Genomic DNA, 17,139 nt, shown 5'->3' on the forward strand with positions numbered 1-17,139 from the left:
TTCTATATTCATGCTGAATGTAGTACTGCACAGTTGATAAGTTGCCATGTCTTTTGATTTTATAATGGGCATCATGGTGAGGTCCAATATTATTTACCTATCAAGGGTAAACTTTACATGGTTCCCACCCTTCCACATACATATTACCCATTTACAGCTGTAAACAGGTAATGTGTATGTGTGGGGGTGAGACATCGTCAAGGCCTTGTTACATCAGGTATTCTTATTTAGGTATATTCTTACCGTGTGTGCTCCACATCCAAAAATTCCACTCTTATCTTCATGTTGCTGTGTTTTGTGTGGCTGAAGAAAACTCATGTGCAGTTACTGACAAACCATTACATAATGAGAATCTAATGGTATAGTGCAGTTGCATGTCCTTTCATAATTGAGCCATATATTTTTGAAGAAATTGTTAATGGACGCTTCATTATTGTATTTGTTTATGGACAGAGATATTTGAAAATGTTATTCTGTATTTGAGAGAGAGAGAGAGAGAGAGAGAGAGAGAGAGAGAGAGAGAGAGAAAGAAAGAAAGAAAGAAAAAAAATAGTGTTGGACCAAGTAAACTCTCTACAGGATGGAAGCACACCCTGCACAATCATTGAAGAGTTGCTGCATCATTAAGAAAGCATTTTGGTGGAATAAGCATTGGTAGAGCTTTTGAGAGAAAGTGGCCACTTCATAGTCCATATATGAAACTCATAGATTACTGCTTGTATGGTTATCTAAAAGTCTATTCACAGGGTATCTGCAGAGAAGATCCCAAAAGATGTTGCAAAACTAAAAAGGGTCATGCAAGTAGAGATAAGTATATCCCTAGATTAGCATTCTTTTTGCTCTTCATAACTTTATTGTTTGAATCAGAAGCATGACATTTAAATTTAAGTTCTGCAATAAAACTTGATTATTATTCTTCCTTGTATGTAGATTAATATGTTTACATTAAAATATTTAGATATTTTGACATACTTTACATTATTTTTTACCTTTTTATGTTTAAGTTACTTTGTTACCACCTTGTAAATGGTATATAGTGTCATTAATACTTGTAGTTAAAAAAAAAGTATGTCATTATACATAAATATTTTAATGTAAGTTAATATTATAGTATTAAATAACCTCAGTTTAGTTGGTCAGTTTTTATTTATTTTTTTTACTTTTTTAATTGAATTCACCTAAAATCAAGGAAGATTTTGATTTTGTTTTCAGAAGAAAATTCATCCTATAAATCATCCTCTTTGGGAAGGCGCAAACAAAGGTATAAAATATCAGCAGGATCTGAAGAATCAAAGTTTGGAGCAGCTTCAATGCCTCATTTATATGTAACTGAATATGCAGAGGTAGGTGTTATATATATCTCAATACTGAAGCGATAAATTTTTATAAATGTATGGAAAGATTGTCTTGAAATTTTACTTATTAGTGAATCCAATATCGGGATGAGATGCAAAAATTGGCCACTTTAAGAAAGAAAATAAAATGCCACTAATGACAACTAAATTCAAGTGCATAAATGCCATAGCTTTGCATGGTTTTTAAGCAGGGTTAGCCTAAGAGAAATATCTGGCAGGGGAAACATCCCAGCAAATTTCTGGCATGCTTTCTCTGCTTTGTACCTCCTCTTGGAATTAAAAATATGAATTTTTTAAAATAATAAAAAACAACACTAATGAAAATAAATACTTAGCTGCTTTACTCAAAATCAGCTAATTAACAATCTCCTGAATTTTGGCTATCATTTTACAAACCAAACTGCATGTCAAACATTAGGGAGATAATGAAATAACAAAGCATTTATATCTTTATTTGGATTAGCCAGGTGGGTAAAGTCCTGCCTGGCAACCCAAAGATCGTGGGTTCGAATCCTGCCTCTGGCTTGGATCAGAGTAAAATGCAAAAACTTTGAAAGGTGCACTATGGCCAGAGAAGTTGATGCACCAACAACTAACAAAAAATACATCTTTATTTCATTTTAAGAAAGTGTTTAGTTTATTTTCATTTGCCCATTCCTTCTAATAATTTGTTCATACCTTTAAATTTATTCAAACTACCCATTTCCGTGACACTTTTTATTCCAACAATTAGTTACTCACTGGCTGAATGTGTGAATTTCTGCATATATGTTCTGCACACTCCTTTGTCAGTTTAAATTTAATTTATGTCCTGATATGTGTATATGCTTTCTGAAAGAGAGTAAAGATGCCATCAGCATTTAGTTTACTTAGTCCTTATAAAGCCTGAATCAAGTCACCGTGCAGATGTCTAGTTTCAAAATTTTGGACTGCATTATAAGTGAGTCTGAGTTTTATCAAATTTACATATTTGGATGTAAAATTACTGATTATTATTATTATTATTATTATTATTATTAGCCATATGGTGCAAGGAAGACTGAGGCTTATGATGCACCAGCCAAAAAAAATTCCTGAGTTACCCTGAGAGAGAGAGAGAGAGAGAGAGAGAGAGAGAGGAATTGCCAAGAAAGGAAAGAATGATGATATCCAGCTCAGGACCTTGGGTGTGCCAAGTCCATACTCACCAGATGTGAGCTCCTGATGTTTGATTATTAGAAACTACCAACCTAAAGGACATAATTACAACTATTGAACTTTACATGTGAATGAGTGAAAATTGATTAAAAAAGATGTAGTAATTATATTCATTTTTTTGGGTGCCAGAAATAAATATTTCACTAAAATGTTTTGTGATTTTATTGCTAAGAACAAAAATTCACACAAAACCAAGACCACCTATGGATGTAAAATACCCACAAAAATACCCACACTCTACCATTATCAATATAAAAAAAAAAAAAAAATCAATAAGCACTTAAAGATTAAGGTCGTGGAAATAACAAGACATGCAATTTTTTAAAATTGAAATAACTATATGATATGAGTGCTCGATGGAGTGTACGTAGTACCTAATTAGTTTGTGGTCTTTTTAATAAATGAATCTAGGGTTAACTGCTTTATCTTCTGTTTCTTCTTTTTTTGCAATTTCAATAATTGATTTTAAATGAAGGATATGAATTCTATCTATGTTCGCTGATTCTAGCCACTGAAGTTCATTTTCCATGGCTGCTAAAGTAGGGAGCAGAGTAAGTAGTGTGCCATCTTCCTCTTCATCACTGCTGTCACATGATGTGGCTCCACTTTAGTCTTGGAGATGTAGAGCATTTTCTGCAATTGTCTAGGCACTTAAGCAGTCATAAGTAGGACAAACATCATCAATAGGGATCCAGCCTAAATGCTGTGAGTGCCAGGCTACATAACCTACATAATCAGTTCCTGATAAACTGGATTTGCCTTGTTGACATCGCCTCTAGCAAATCCTTCAAACTTTTCCTCTGAGTCAGACCCTTCTTCCTCATCTTTTTATTGTTCCTCTGAGTTAGGTTCAATTCCAAATGCTTCACATAAACCTTACTCCTAACACTTCTTAATTGTACATGGCAATAGCTAAGCTCCGTGGTTTATTTTGAATTTAGGTAGCGATTTTGAAAGTGAATACTTAGTGTCCATAGATTTTACGTTCTTAAGTTGCCTCTATTGTTATAAAATACGGAATACCGTAAGATTTAATGTAAAACTAGATAGCGAAATACATAGCAGTATATTAGAAATGTGTTAGATTAGTATAGTATTATCTATAAAATTTATTAATCTTATTAAATTTCATCATTAATTAAATTATACTTAAATGGAATCATGACCCAGACTAGAGCAGCAAAGCAGTGTTCACAGAATAGCCAGAGTGCTGTGGCTCACGGGAGAACCGAAGGTGGACGATTGTCCCACGCTTCATAGTTTAAAGCAATGTGCAAAATGTGAAATATTTGCAGACCTGTCTAGAACAGGACATAATCTAACCAAGGAGGATGTCTTTGTGTGTGTGTGCTAGATCCAGAGACTGTGAAGAAATTAGGTGCCAACTCAGTGTTCTAATGGGCGTCCAGGAGAAATTTTTTTTCAGAATGGTCTGTGCTTGCTAACAGGAGAGACTGCTTCTACAGGGATGGGATGCACTTAAATAGAAAGGGTACAAGAACATTTGCTGATGTTATCGAGGCAGTGTTAGGTGGGTCGGAAAACTGCTGGTTTGGGGAGATTCGCAGATTAAAAGATTAATGATAGCCACAGGCAGAAGCGAAAGTGATTCTTGCACTGCTTCTTTATAATGAGCAGAAGCCTAGAGAGCAAGTTGCTGGGGATTTCAAGAGCCGCTGGGAGTCATCATGGAGCAAGTAAATACATGGGCTGTGTTAGGGTAACTAAGAGGAAGAACAGGTGCATGTATACTTGCGTGTACACCAATGCTAGAAGTACAGTAAATAAAATTGATGAGCTTGAAGTGCTGATCAAGACATCAGAGGCAGATACTGTTGGGATATCAGAAACATGGTGTCACACAGATATAAGCATTGCAGAATTGGAATTTGGGGAGTACAATGTGTACAGAAAGGACAGACAGGGTAGAAAGGGACAAGGGGTTACGCTGTTAGTTAAGAAACACATAAAATCTAAGGAAGTGCATCCAGTTAACACTGGTGGATAGTGCAATGTTGAGTCTGTTTGGTGTGACATAAATACTGGGAAAGGAAAAATGAGAGTAGGAGTATGTTTTGGCCTAATGCTGATGAGTACAATGAACAGTTGTGCAGAGAAATAGAATGGACCAGTAAGAAATACTGTTCAAGATTCAGCCCTAAATGGATGTCAGATAAATTGATGAGGCTCATGGAACAGAAGAAAAATGCCTGGGATGCATATAAATTATCAGGAAACACAGAAGCCTATGACAGATACAAGCTAGTCTGTAATCAAATCACAAAGGAGGTTAGGCAGATGAAGGCAGATTACAAGAAATCTTTGGCAAAGGACGCAAAGAAAAACAGCAAAGAGTTCTTTACTTATTTAAACTCTGAAAGGAAGGGGATGAGTCAGATTGGTCCACTTAACATAGATGGTTCAACTATTGATGATCCTGCTCAAGTAGTTGATAAACTGAATATTATTTTGCATCTACATTCACACAGGAGGAGTTATTCAAGGAGGAGAATGGCAGAAATTTATCAAACTCTAACAGGTAGCTAAGTGATTTTGTGATAACTGCGAGCAAAGTGGAGGAGAAATTGTTGAAGTTAAACATAAAATAGGCACTTGAGGCAGATGGAAGTTATAATGAAGGTCTATCCATTTATAATAAAGGAAGCAGCAAGGAAAATAGGCAAATCCTAAGCCATAATTATGAGTTCATCCTTAGGAGGTCCTCATGGACTGGAGATGTGCAAATGTATCCCCAATTCACAAAGGGGGTTAAAGGGTGACACAAATAATTATAGAGATGTTAGTTTAACTTCTGTTCCAGGGTAAATAACAGAGTCACTTAAAGAGGTGATACAGGATCACCTAGACAAGACAGCAGAAATAGTTCAGACACTGCATGGGTTTGTTAAGAGGAAGTTTTGTTTGACCAATATTTGGATACTACGATGTGGTCACAAAGGAACTGGATGCTAAAAATAATTTTGATATCATATACTTGGATTTCAGGAAAGCTTTTGATACTGTTGCACATGGAAGACTGCTGTACAAATTGGAGAACGGTATGGCATTAAGGGCAAGTTACTGCAATGGATAAAGGGATGGTTGAGTGGGAGATGGCAGAAAGTGGTAATAAATGGACACTGCTGTACGTGGATAAATGTTATTAGCGGAGTCTCCCAGGGTTTAGTGCTGGGGCCCATTGTTGTTTTGTGTATTTATCAATGATATCAATGAAGGTATATCATACTTAATGTCCAAGTTTGCAGATGATACAAAGGTTGGCATGGTTGTTAATGACACTAAAGACAGTATGCTACTGCAACAAAATCTAGAAAAGTTAGGCAGATGGGCTGAGAAGTGGCAACTGAAATTTAACACTAACAAATGCAAACTACTGCATATGGGTAACAGTAACCTGGCGAGGTTATCTCTGCCGTTTGTTAACCCCTGGCATGGTGCCGTGAAGGGTATTGTAGGGTTGTGGTACCTGCGTGTACCGGTGAACTGTACAATAAAGATCTTATTTATAAATGTACCAATTCTGTGGCACTACACTCAGGGAGGTGGAGAATGAAAAAGACTTCTAGTAATTGTACAGTCAGTTATGAAGTTCTCTGAATAGTGCAGATGGGCTGCCAGAGCAGGTCATGGAGTTTTGTCAATGATATATAGGAATTTTGCTAGCAGAGACAAGGAGGTGATTATCCCTTTGTATAAGGCAATGGTCAGGCCACACCTTGAGTAATGTATACAGGTCTGGAGGCCTTATTTTGGGAAAGATGTAGAGTTGATACAATGAGTACAGAGAAGGGCAACAAGATTGAAGAAAGAGGAAGAAAGAAGAAGACTGAAGAAAGGCTTAAGTCTGCAAGTTGCAGCATCTGGAGACTAGGCACCTGCGAGGTGATCTGATTGAGGTGTATAAGGCCTTGAATGGTTTCAGCAGGCTCAGTGCTGACCGGATACTTCCGCTTGCTCAGACTAAGAACCTGAGGGGGCATAGATTCATATTGAGGAAAGACAATTGTAGAATAGATGTGCGGAAGTTTGCCTTTAGCCAACAGGTAGTTAATTGCTAGAACAGACTTCCATATGTTGTTGTGGAAGTTGATAGTCTTAAATAAATTTAAGACTGAACTAGACAGACATTTGGATTGCTTTCTTGCATCATATGCCTCAACTAATGCTACCCATGCTTTCTCTGCCAAGTCAAAAACATTAGTCAGTGTTGAGCTTCTGTTATGGATACTTCCTTATTCGTTTGATTAAATTTTTCCTATTGTGCATCTTAAAGGTAGATATAATGCCTTGATCCAAAGGTTGTGTCTTTCAGGTAATATTTTTTGGCAAAGAGCTCACCTTTATTTTACTATCACGTCTTATAAGGTTTTCTGCAGGTGGATGGGCAAGACAGTTGTCCAGCAGCAAAAATGCTGTAGATTCCATACTTTGCTTTCTTAAACGAGCACACACAGATGACACAAAAAGTTTATGAAACCATTCTTCTAAAATCTCTGCTGTCATCCAAGCATTCTTATTATGGTGATATGCTAACCCCTGCATGTTTTTGCAGTAGAATCATCTTGGCCCTCGATTTTCCTATACACAGTGGTTCTCGACTTGTGTGTGTGTGTGTGTGTGTGTGTGTGTGTGTGTGTGTGTGTGTGTGTGTGTGTGTGTGTGTGTGTGTGTGTGTGTGTGTGTGTGTGTGTTGGTTTTATTGACACAAAACAGCAAGGTTACCCTATCTTTCATCACTTTAAAGCTCTGTGCCTTTTGTTTATCGGATTTACAAGCTAGTGTCCTTATCAGGAAACATGCAATAACAAAGTCCTGTTTTGTTGCAATTGTAAATTTGTTCTAGAACATAGTCACCTTCTTGTATGATAACTTTTAATTGTGATGAATAGTCATCAGCAGTCTCCGATGCATGCAGATCGAATTTCGCCTGAAATTGCAACCTGGTGAATTCCATAACTCTTTTTTTCATTGGCTGAGCTAGCTGTTGTTTGCTTTGAATTCTTTCTCATATTCTTGTACTCCGTGCTGGTTGTTTAAGTCTTTCTTTGGTTTTTCAGCTTGACCCCTGATAATTTCACTAGATATAGGTCTCTTTCTGCACATTCTTGTGTGAAACATGTGAACACTGGCATTATCCAGGGGCTGTCACTTGCTGTCTTAAACTGCTCTTGCTGAAGATCTTCACTAGCATCAAAGTCACTTGTTGCTTGCCATAGGTTAGCTTCATCTTTTATCCATCCCCTGAGAGTGGATTCCCCACTTCTGTGTCGAGAAACTTCCAATTGCATCTTTTCACTATTTGGTAAGTCCAGTGCAGGTAGCTTTTCTTGAACTGACCATGCTTTTTTTTCTTTTTTTTTTTTTTTTCTTTTCAGAACTTTCCATGGACATTAATTTTTTTTAATAAAAAGGAAAGAAAATAAAACAAAAATTTGAAAACACACACTAACGTTATGTAGAGTAAGCTTACATCCAATTTCCAAACAGTACATGTAAACTTTATCACTGTTGCATCTTTCCAGGACAGCTTTGAGTTTATTAGCATCACTGAACTTACCTTCTAAAGCCATGGTTCAATTAATAAAGTAAAATAATGAGAAATATAATAAAGTTTGTTTGTTTGTTTGTTTGTTATTTGGTTTTTAGGAGCATTAGCAACTAAGGCCATATTGCTCCGTGAACATGCGGTGGTCATTCCTGACCTTTCCGCATCCTCCGTATTTGGTGGTGACGGGCTCGAACCCCGGTCTAATCAAGAAGCGTGTGCTACTCACTGCTGCCCCTTCCCACCTGGCTACGGAGGCGCCTCTATATAATAAAGTAAAATAAAATAAAGACAAAAATAAAATTTTCTTTGTGTACCTTGTCTGGTCCCCTGGACATTGGCAATTACTAAGGAGAAATCATTTCTGAGAAAGCAGTGCAGACAGGCCTCCAGAGCAGGTCATGGGGTATTGTCAGTGATAAACAGGAATTTTGCTAGTATGGAAAAACAGGTGGATCACTGCCTTAATCCTTGGTATAAGGCAGTGGTCAGCCATCCCTTGAGTACTGTGTACAGGTCTGGAGGCCTCATTTTGAGAACAATGTGGAGTTGCTTGAGTGGGTACAGAGGGGACAGATGGGATTGGTGAGGAGGAACAAAAGGGGTCCTCTTGCCAAGAAAGGCTTAAGTTCTGAAAATTGCAGTGTCTGTAGACTGAGCATCTGTGATGTGATCTGATTGATTCCTCTTTGCATGACATGCTGTTGTTAACCGTGTAATCTAGAAAGGTGCAGGGGAGTCCCTTCACTATATGTTATTTGATTCCACTGTTTGCAATTTCTAAGTCTAGGAGAAGGACCCCGCCAGGACCTGCAGGGCGTTAGTGCTTGTGGTGCTACAGGCTCGTGTGATAGTGAGCAACACAGTTCTTTGGATTGCGTCGAGGGTCCTCCGATTTAGAACCATTGCTGTTTTGATGTACCACGCTGGAGATGCATACAAGATGGCTGGGAGGAAGACTTTTATAATACAGGTTGAGGGTATGTTTTGATAACCCCCAGTCCCGTCGTGCGATTCTTGCTAGTAGGCCAGTGTATCTTTTTATTTTTGTGCATATGTAGGATAGGTGATGCTCGAAGGAAAGATTGTTATCAAGAAAAATGCCAAGGTATTTCATTTTTTCGGTTAAGCCAATGGTCATGGTGTCAATCTTAATTTGGGGCAGCCTGCAGATGTCAAGTCTGCCCTTGAGTAGAATGGATGTAGTTTTTTCTGACAATACTATTAAGTCATGGATCCTAGCCTAGTTTTGGAGTTTAGCCATAGCCTGGTTTGCTTTTAGCTCAAGCTGGCACCTGTTATTTGCAGAAACCATCAGGATCAAGTCATCTGCAAAGGCCTGGGAAAGCATGCCCTCCAAGTCAAGGGTGAGGAACTCATTGAGGATAATGTTCCACAGGAGAGGCCCCAGGACAGAACCCTGGGGGTATCCCCTGCAGACCAGTCGGTGAATTTTATCATATGGTGCAGTAACCTGGATTCTTCTGTTGTCGAGGTATGATTTAATGGCACCAAAGAGGTTCCCAGGCATCTGAGCCCTTCTAAGCCTCGCCAGGATGCTCGGTCACCATATTGTGTCAAACGCCCCAGCAAAGTCTACGAAGATCACCAAAAAGAAATATTTTTCTTGGCATGCAGTAGCAGAACTGATGAGGTGACACAGGGCTTCGGTAGTGGATGATCCTGGCTTAAATCCATATTGCATTTGGGTGGTCAAGTTTGCTGTTTGATAGTGGTGGTGGCTTATTCTTGAGTGCAGCAACCTCTCAAAGAGTTTACTAGCAACTGGTAGGAGAGTGTTGGGTTTGTAAGAACTTGGTAGTATAGGTGGCTTTGTGGGATTTTTCAATATTAATTTAACTCCAGCAACCTTCCAAGAGGTTGGAAAGGTACTGGCATTCAGACATCTGTTGTATAATTGGAGTAGTAACTGCAGAGCATATTTTACCACTTTTTTAATTATTTCTGGCTCCAGGAGATCGGGACCGGGGCATTTTTTATTTATAATTTGCGCTGCAGCCAAGTTCAATTCCTCCAGTGTGAAAGGTGGTTCCTCCAGCCAAACTTGCAGGTATGTAATTACTCACTTAATTCTTTGATCCCTACTTTGTGAATAGGATAGACATTTGCACATCTCCAGTTAGAATCCAAAGATGCGCCATAATTATGGTTAAAAGTTTACTTACTTCTTTTGCTGCTTCTTTTAACACTGTGTTGAGACAACTGTTGTGGCCCACTGTTAGGGGTGGTTTGATATGCCTTGAGACCCACCTGTTGTGTCACGCTGTTTAATTTGTTTGAACACAAAGATAGAATAGATACTTCCTATTGTGCATTGTATTATGCAGACATTCCAAATGGGTGGGCTGGGGAACCTCATGCAAAAAGATACGTGGTATTATTGCAAGATAATAAATGCTTATCACATGAACATATTGCTGTAACTACAGCATTTGCTTGCAAGGAATTACTGTTACTCATATATAAGAAGCGATAAAATAAAATTAAAAAAGTAAATTATCAAATGAAGTTTAATAGGAAGTTAAAAAGAAATTGAGTATCTATCTGCACCCACCATGGGAAGTGACCATTACAATTCCATTATGATATTGCTACTGAAGCCTGTAACAAAGCAGAAAGACTATGAAAGGCCATTCTAAGTGAATGCAGACACCTCATACAAGAAAAATAATTAAAATAATAGAAAGATAAAGGGAACCGAAGTCAGAATTTTATCGGGGTGTGTGTGTGTGTGCGTGCGCGTGCGTGCGTGCGTGCGTGCGTGCGTGTGCGTGTGTGCGCCTGTAGATCCATAGAAGGATCACATCTTTTCAATTTCTTTTCAGTTTTTTTTTTTATTTCTTTTTAATTTTCATTATTAACTAATTAATTCATTTCAGTTTTTATTTTTTGTTCTTGCTTATGATTCAGGTCAGAGGAGTTTGTAATAAATCATGAATATGATTGTTAATTGTATTTAGTAATCACTTGGGATTGAATTGTAGTCCACTCAGAGCATTTGCTAATGCATTCTCACTCGTGGCCACTTGGGGCTTCACTACTTTCTGTAGTGAAGCATCTCAACTAAAACATTTTGCTTGTTGTTGTAATTGGTTTATATCTTTATTATTATTATTATTATTATTATTAGCCTTATGGTGCAAGGAAGCCTGAAGCTTATGCTGCACCAGGCAAAAAAAAAAAAAAAAATTCTGATTTACCCTGAGAGAGAGATAGAGACAAGTAGAAGAGAATCACCAAGAAAGATGATGTCTAGCCCTGGACTCTGGTTGTGCCAAGCCCATACTCATGGTAAGATATGTAGATGTGAGCCCCTATCTTATGACTGGACTCGCTAGATGTGAGCCTATCTTATGACTGGATTGGCTTATTTTTTAATGTACTGTTGCTTTGCCTCTGGACAGGACTTACTATTATATCTTTATTATTATTATTATTATTATTATTATTAGCCTTATGGTGCAAGGAAGCCTGAAGCTTATGCTGCACCAGGCAAAAAAAAAAAAAAAAAAAAAATTCTGATTTACCCTGAGAGAGAGATAGAGACAAGTAGAAGGGAATCACCAAGAAAGAGAAGAATGATGTCTAGCTCTGGACTCTGGTTGTGCCAAGCCCATACTCATGGTAAGATATGTAGATGTGAGCCCCTATCTTATGACTGGACTCGCTAGATGTGAGCCTATCTTATGACTGGATTGGCTTATTTTTTAATGTACTGTTGCTTTGCCTCTGGACAGGACTTACTATTCTTGCTGCCCATTGCATATCATATGGGCATTTTAAGTAGGTTGCCTAGAGATTTTGAATATTATCTTATACTGCAAGTATGTTGTTTATTTTATAAGTAAACATAAACTATATTACACCATGCAACTTCAAATTCATAACAGTTGGAAAAATTACTGGCATAAATGTAAATAAACAGTAGGGGAGAGGATCAAGGAATGCAGGGTACATATCTTACCATGAGACCTGGCATTTTTACAACTGAGCCTCATGACATGTGTCTCTAGAGCTGTGTCATGCACATCAATTTGGCCACAGACTTTTTTTCATTATTGGCTCTACCAGTAGACCCAAAAACAAGATCTTCTTCTTGTCCATCTTGTTGTTGTTGTTATTATTCCTGTTTTTTTCCCTCGTGGTTTTTTTCTTTTCATTGTTTCTTTTTCTTCTTCTTGTTGCTTTTCTTCGTCATCATCAAAAAAAAAAAGTTTGCTCTATTGTATGAAGCTAGGGATTGGCATATATGCAGAAATATAATTAGGAATTTTGACATCTGTGGCCAAATATCAGAAGTGCACTTTTGTTTCTATAACAATAAGTAAATTATAATTATATTGCAATATTAATTAATATTTTTAAATTAATTATAATATTTAATCATATATAAATTATAAAAAATAATTATTATTAAATTATTATCTGTGAGATAGTACTTTTATACAAAAGAAGAGAGGCTTTCATAATAATTTGTTTACATAATGATGAATGTCATTTTTAAAATAAATTATTAATTCAGTAATCCTAAGTCCATTTTGTGCCTATGATGAAATGACACCTGTGGCCAGGGCCACACTTGCCATACTCCAGTTATGCCTCTTATTATATGTATTCCTATATAATAGTATAATAGATTTGGTGCTCATTTTGAGAAGCCTTGGGTTGAATTATGGTCAAGATTAGAGGAATTTTTTTATATACATATGTGATAAACCATGTAAAATAAGTGTTCAGTTTTGTGGATGTGACATGCGAGGAACAGTATTGCTTCTGTCAAATTTTGTTTCCGTTTCAAGGAAACATGATGAAACATGTGAAATGTTAGAAGAGGCTTATGGTAAATCTGCACTTCCACATAGCAGCTCACAAGTGGTTTAGAATGTTTAAAGATGGAATGATTCAATCACAAAAATTGGCAGTCTTGGAAGCTTCAACCACTGCTATTGCCACAGAAACCATACACTGCTTCTGTAATTGTGATAAAAGTTTGGCAACTGGCAGAGATGTTGAAAATGTCCATAGGAAGCATGCACAGTATCCTCCATGACCATTTTCATATGATGTGTTTGTCATGCTGGATTCCAAGGTTACTCTCACCTGAGCAACAGCAAGTTTACATGGAGGCTGTTGGGAGTTGCAATGAATGGTTATTGAAAATGGTGATGTTCAGCACAAGGTGATAATGATGGATAAGCCACGGCTTCAATCATTTTGACCCAGAGAGTAAGTTAAGAAGCTCTGTTTGGAAGTCTATGTCATTGCCAACACTGAAAAAAGCTAAAGTTGTGGCTTCTGCAAGAAAGGTTATAGTATTTCCTTTTTTGACATTCAAGGAATGGTTTACCAACATGTTGTGCCATGTCTTACCACCATTACAGGACCCTACTATGGAACTGAATTATGGGGCACACTTTTACTGCACACTTTGCAGGATCACATTTGTTGCAAACGACCACAACTGTACACAGATTGGTGAATGCTGCATCATGACAATGCTCACATTGCTCATATTGTCATCAAGTACTTAGCAAGCATTAATGTCAGATGTGTTCCTCATCCACCCTACAGCACTGACCTTGCACCCTGCAATTTATTTATTTATTTTTTAAATTTCCAAAGTTAAAAGAAGGAGCCACAAGGAAAATGTTTCCATTTGTTAGAATAAGTTGTATAGACATCACAGGCGATTCTCAAATGCATGTCAAAAAATGGCTTCCACCGTGTTTTTGAGGAATGGCAGAAATGTTGGAGTAACTGCATTTCATCAAATGGGGGCTACTTTGAAAAGGACCATCAAAATATGGCAGTGACCAGTGATGCAAGGAAGCAAGCATATAGCATCAGCCAAAAAAAAAAAAAAGACCATAATGTATAAATAGTAATATATTGAAAGTGTATAGAAGGCTGTCTACAATCTACAATCTAGAAATCTACAATATACATGAGCATACCATATGTGATCAAGAACCGTAGATTCGATAGTTACAGCCTTCTCCTATACACTTCCAATATACAGTATTACTATATATACAGTAAACACTCAATTTAACGGACCCGATGTTTCTGATTTAACAGACCAGACAAATAATGTGTGTGTGTGCGCATATTAATCTCAACCACATTAATTTTTTTAGGTTATACAAAACTTCAGTGTTAATATTAATTAAAAATTAATAATAATTACCTATTTCCATTATTGTTTTTATAATTACCTACTTTTATTTTTATAATCAAATTCAGGAAATTGTTTTTTATTCTTTGATTTATGAATATCAGAAACAAGCTGTTTCTGATATCCGTAAATCAAAGGCCAAATTGCAATAGAATATTACATATTCTTTATTATAATTTAATAATTTTATATTGTATTAAAGCTTTTTTTATTTTACATGAAGAACAATAAAAAATGACCCCCAGGTTATATTCGATTTAACGGACTTTTGGCATTAACATATACCCCTTCTTCCCTATTAGTCCGATAAATCAAGGGTTTACTGTATATATATATATATATATTGTTTATACAACTTCCTATTTTGAGATTATCACAGCTAATAGGATAAAACAACAGATTCTTCTTTCAGTTTATATACATAAGTATGTACTTATGAGATGTTTGTTTTCCCTGACATCCCCCCCCCCCAATTTTTCTTTCAACTATAGCTTCCATTTGCCCTGAGGCTGTGTTCACACTGCACATGATTTCATATGAAATTTTCATCATGTGAACAATCAATCTTTTACTAAACTTGAAATTAATCACAATGGAAGTAAGTTCCTTGAGCCAATTGCTTGACATCACTCATCTTTCAAAATGCTTTGTTTTTTTATAATTGTTCAAATGATGGACTGAAATTGATTGTTGACTTAAGGATATTTACTGTGTGGGACATAATGGATGCCCTTGATCCTCTAATAACAGCAAATTTTGAGCCTCCAATAACACAAATAATGAATAATAATTGTTTGGAGTAACATCATTAGCTTTAGTGCAATTAGCACTTCACCTGAAATTTCATGTATTCACCACTATGTACATTAGTGTGTGTGGGCGTGCGTGTGTGTGTGTGCGTGCATAGGAAGAGAGAACAGCCTTGTTTTATAACTACGATGTTTTATTTCTTTGGGTGCCTAGAGCTATTCTGGCCATGGGAGCATGGTTGATTCTGATAGAGAAAGCTCAATTCTGCAAGGAGATGATTTACAGAGCATTGTTCATAGTCATGTTAGTTTGCATTCATTTGATGTAAGTATTTAATGCTATTCTTAGAAAATTTGAGTAATCAAATATGAAAAGTAATAAAGTAATATCACTTTATTTATAGAATTAACTATAACAAGTTCACATAAATGTTAAAACTACAGGTAGAAAGTTAAGTCTGTACAAATGATAAATGGAAAAATGGTCAAATAAGACATTTCCAAGAGTTGCTTAAGAGCTGTTGTTCAAAGTATATCCCAAAATAAATGAAAAAAGTGTTGACAAATGTATGGGCAAAAAAGGTAATTGCATTGGATGACAATGAATTATAGAACACATTGAATGTTACGCTAAATATAAATTAGTTTGTGATAAAGCTACTTATGTGATTTAGCATATTGAAGTAGATTATAAAAGGTCTTTTGCAAGGGTAAAGGAAAGTTGCAAAAAAATATTTCATACTTATGAGTGGTAAAAGGAAATGGTTGAAGGCTATTGGTTCATTACAGGATAGCAGCAGTAGTAGCATCATTGATGCTACTGCTGCTATTCTGTAATGGGCCACTACTCTTCATGGATCTGGTAATCGGGTAATTAGCCAATACTTTTATTGAATTAAGTTTTTCCATTGACGTATATGTAAACAAGTTTTTAAACTTGAAAATATCAATAGCCTATTTAAATGACTGAGAAGTGAATGATTTTGTAATCACTGAATTGGGACTTGAAAAGTAAATGAGGCATCAAGAGCCGACAGAATTTTATCTAATATATATTCTGGCATATGTTTACCTTTGGCATATTGTCAATCTTAAAATTTTAAGGCTGACAATATACAGCATGTAAAATTCTAAATTTGGTTTAAAGACATGGTTTGGGGTTAAAAATACATGAAATAGAATTGTAAATATAGTACCACTATATTTACAATTTATTGCATATATTTTACCTAAGTATTCACTAAGTAGCCTATTAGAACACCTGGCCCCGAGTGCCAAGCGATAGTGACAAGCGATTTTCTCAGTGATTTATAGAGTGCCCTTATTAAAGAAAAAGTTTTATTTGATTCCTAGTGTCTTTTTCTATTTAATTTACTTCCAGTTGTTCTGTGCTTAAAGTATTAAGTAAAAACACAGAAAGGAAAACAACCTTTCTTTATTTAGTATATATATATTTTACTAATAACAAACAACTAACTGCTACAACTGCTTGGTCACTGGTGGCACCGCTCCTGTCTCCACGTGGCGGGGCCGGTAACCTGGGGGATAAGACAACCCCCGGGGCTAAAAGGAGCAGAGATGGAAACAAGTGATTTTCCACGCTTAGAGCCGAAGAGCTCTCAATTAAATGAGACACACGACACTGACCATGACTCCTCTATCTCAAAGAGAATGAAGAAAGACAGTGGCAGACAGGAATTACTAGCCTTCCTGATTATACATTCTCTGTCAATGCAACCTGTCGGCAAGCTCTCCCCCTTCACCATTCAGAGATGCCTAGAACATGCTGCAGGTTCACCGAAAATGGTGAAACGTCTTCAATCTGGAGATTTGTTAATAGAGACCACCAATTCTAGACATTCTGAGCTACTACTACGTCTGACATCCTCGAGTGGAATCCCAGTTCAAATCACACCACATACCACCCTCAATTCTTCAAAGGGAGTGATCACTGAATGGGATTTATTGAACGTCTCCAAAGATGAAATAGTTCAAGAACTTAAAGAACAAAATGTGACTCAAGCAAAAAGGATCACGATCCGAAAAGATGGCAATTTAGTCCCTACCCAGAGTATA

The 17,139-nt window shown here is 36.7% G+C and overlaps 1 protein-coding gene across 1 annotated transcript in view; it reads left to right on the forward strand.

Moving 5' to 3' along the window:
- The window catches only part of LOC150088220 (uncharacterized), a 115,508-nt gene that overhangs the window by 22,922 nt on the left and 75,447 nt on the right, over positions 1–17,139 (forward strand). Inside the window, exons 2-3 of the mRNA XM_090370072.1 lie at positions 1,213–1,343; positions 15,278–15,392. Coding sequence (XP_090226198.1) covers positions 1,213–1,343; positions 15,278–15,392 — 246 coding nt within the window. The remainder of the gene's footprint in view (positions 1–1,212; positions 1,344–15,277; positions 15,393–17,139) is intronic.

Source organism: Mastigoproctus giganteus, chromosome 3 (assembly GCF_048544385.1).
Source record: "Mastigoproctus giganteus isolate SK-2022 chromosome 3, ASM4854438v1, whole genome shotgun sequence".
Lineage (NCBI taxonomy): Eukaryota > Metazoa > Arthropoda > Arachnida > Uropygi > Thelyphonidae > Mastigoproctus > Mastigoproctus giganteus.